We start from the raw sequence: 3,022 nt of genomic DNA on the forward strand, positions 1-3,022 counted from the left end.
GCTTAGTCTTGGAAGGCAGAATGGTAGCCTTATGCAATGCAAAGAATGCAAATGGAGAGAGTGCTTAGTCTCGGAAGGCAGAATCGTAGCCTTATGCAATGCAAAGAATGTAGATGGAGACAGATCTTAGTCTCGGAAGACAGAATGGTAGCCTTATGCAAGAAATAAAAGGCATGTGGCAGTAGAATTTTCTTAGCTGATATCTGATTTCGATATTATGGATGCTGGGGATATTGTGTGCGTATAGCAACTATGAGTAGGTGACGGTTCTGAGAGTTGTACTCCTGATCAGTATGAGTGTATAGTATATTCGATGATTTTCCAACTCAGGTGCATGCATCCAAAGAAAAACGTGAGTTTTGTAAAGGGGAAAGGTTAGTTCGTATCCTCGTTGACTTTGCTTGACCTGCTTGGCTCTATTTCGGTGATATTGTGCGTATCATTGGGGTAGCATTGCTAAACAAAGCAATTTTCGTAACAGACATGCATGATTTAGTAAAAGCATAATATAAGTGCATAATTAAGAATACTTTTCTTTAGATGAACCGACGACTGTGACGTGGTTCAAAACATTGCAACTTCGCTTGCTCCGGAATTTTGAGGGTCCTCCTCAAAATTCTGCCCCAGTTTACCAGGCTGCTGCTCCTGACGGCTATTAATGATAAATGGCTGGAATCGACTTCGGAATTTCGAAGGTCCTCCTCAAAATTCTGCCCCAGTTTCCAATAGTGGGGAAAATGGAAATTTTATTGAATTGTGACTGAACCCATAGTGCTGCCTACGTATCCCCTCTTAAACAGAAATCAGGTCAAGCATAGTTCAAATTACATCATAAAAGAAAGCATAAATGTTACACATAGTATCGCTTGACTGCGTCTGAATTGATCGGCTTTGGCCAAACTTCTCCGTCCATTTCTGCAAGTATGAGGGCTCCTCTTGTCAGAACCTGGTGAACCATGTACGGACCCTGCCAGTTGGGGGAGAATTTCCCTTTTGGCTTCCTCTTGATGCGGAAAATTTTTCTTTAACACCAGCTGCCCCGGTGCGAATTTTCTCCGCTTGACTTTTTTGTTGAAGGCTCTGGACATTCTGTTGTGATAGAGCTGACCATGGCAAACTGCATTCATTCTCTTTCCGTCTATAAGAGCTAGTTACTCATAACAACTCTTCACCCATTCTGCGTCATCGAGCTCTACTTACTGTATGATCCTTAAGGAAGGAATTTCTACCTCATCCATCGGGTATGACTGCTTCTGTACCATATACCAACATGTAGGGAGTTTCCCCAGTTGATGTGTGGACTATGGTGCAGTATCCCAATAAAGCAAATGAGAGCTTCTTGTGCCACTACTTATGCTTCTCTATCATTTTCCTTAGTATCTTCTGGATATTCTTGTTGGCAGCTTCTATGGATCCGTTCATCTGAGGTCTGTAAGTTGTAGAATTCTTGTGTTTGATCTTGAAGGTTTCACACATGGACTTCATCAAGTCACTATTGAGATTGGAACCATTATCAGTAATGATTGATTCTGGGATCCCGAATCGACAAATGATGCGGTCACGGACAAAGTTTGCCACAACTTTCTTAGTCACTGCTTTGTATGATGTTGCTTCAACCTATTTGGTGAAATAATCAATTGCCACTAGAATGAACCTATGCCTGTTTGATGCGGTGGGCTTGATAGGTCCGATGACATCCATTCCCCAAGCGGCGAACGGCCACGATGAGCTTGTTGCATCAAGCTCATTTGGGGGCACCTTTATCATGTCCGCATGTATCTGACAGCGATGGCACTTTCGGACATACTGGACGTAGTCCGTTTCCATAGTCATCCAAAAGTAACCAGCCCGGAGTATCTTCTTGGCTAAGACAAAACCGTTCATATGTGGACCGCATGTCCCAGTATGGATTTCCCCTAGTAGCCTGGATGCTTCCCTTGCATCGACATACCTTAATAATCCCAAATCAGGAGTCCTCCTATACAGGATTCCTCCGCTGTGGAAGAAATTATTAGATAACCTCCGAAGTATGCGCTTCTGAGTGGTGTTGGCAAGCTCTGGGTATTCTCCTCTTGCCAGGTATTCCTTGATATCATGAAACCAAGGTTTTCCGTTCGATTCTTCATCAACATGAGCACAGTAGGCTGGCTGATCATAAATCTTCACCGGAATACGATAAATGAAGTTCTTATATGGATGTTCTATCATAGAGGACAGGTTAGCCAATGTATCGGCAAACTCATTCTGGACTCTGGGAACATGCTGGAATTCTGTCTTTGTGAATCTCTTTCTCAACTCCTGTACATGATACAGATAAGGGAGTATCTTGGAGTTCTTGATTGCCCATTCTTTTCGGACCTGATGTATAAGCAAGTCTGAATCCCTGATTACTAGCAACTCTTGGATGTTCATGTCAATGGCCATCTTGAGTCCCAAGATGTAGGCTTCGTACTCGGCCATGTTGTTGGTGCAGGGGAACTTGAGTTTGGCGTACACCCGATAATGCTGACCTATTTCTGATACTAGAACTGCTTCTATGCCAACTCCTTTGAAATTTGCTGCTCCGTCGAAAAACATTCTCCAACCATCATAGGATTCTGTAATGTCTTCTCCTATGAAGGATACCTCCTCGTCAGGAAAATACGTCTTTAAGGATTCGTATTCTCCGTCCATGGGATTCTCGGCAGATGATCTGCCAAAGCTTGTCCCTTAATCGCTTTCTGAGTCACGTAGACAATGTCAAATTCACTCAGCAAGATTTGCCACTTGGATAGCTTGCCAGTGGGCATGGGCTTCTGAAAGATGTACTTCAATGGATCCATCCTTGATATGAGATACGTAGTATAGGCATAGAAATAGTGCCTTAACTTCTAATCTACCCAAGTCAGAGCACAACAGGTGCATTCCAACAGAGAATACCGGGCCTTGTATGGGGTGAACTTATTGCTGAGATAATAGATGCCTGCTCCTTCCTTCCCGTTTCAGCATGTTGTCCCAAAACGCAACCGAATGCTCCATCCAA

At 43.3% G+C, this 3,022-nt stretch overlaps 1 protein-coding gene across 1 annotated transcript; it reads right to left on the reverse strand.

The window, feature by feature from the left end:
* Positions 1-1,617: 1,617 nt before the first annotated feature.
* On the reverse strand, positions 1,618-2,673 carry LOC138883464 (uncharacterized). Its single transcript, XM_070164153.1, has one exon. The coding sequence runs from the start codon at positions 2,671-2,673 to the stop codon at positions 1,618-1,620; it is 1,056 nt and encodes a 351-aa protein (XP_070020254.1).
* Positions 2,674-3,022: the final 349 nt, after the last annotated feature.

The sequence above is a fragment of the Nicotiana sylvestris genome, chromosome 12 (genome assembly GCF_000393655.2).
Source record: "Nicotiana sylvestris chromosome 12, ASM39365v2, whole genome shotgun sequence".
NCBI lineage: Eukaryota > Viridiplantae > Streptophyta > Magnoliopsida > Solanales > Solanaceae > Nicotiana > Nicotiana sylvestris.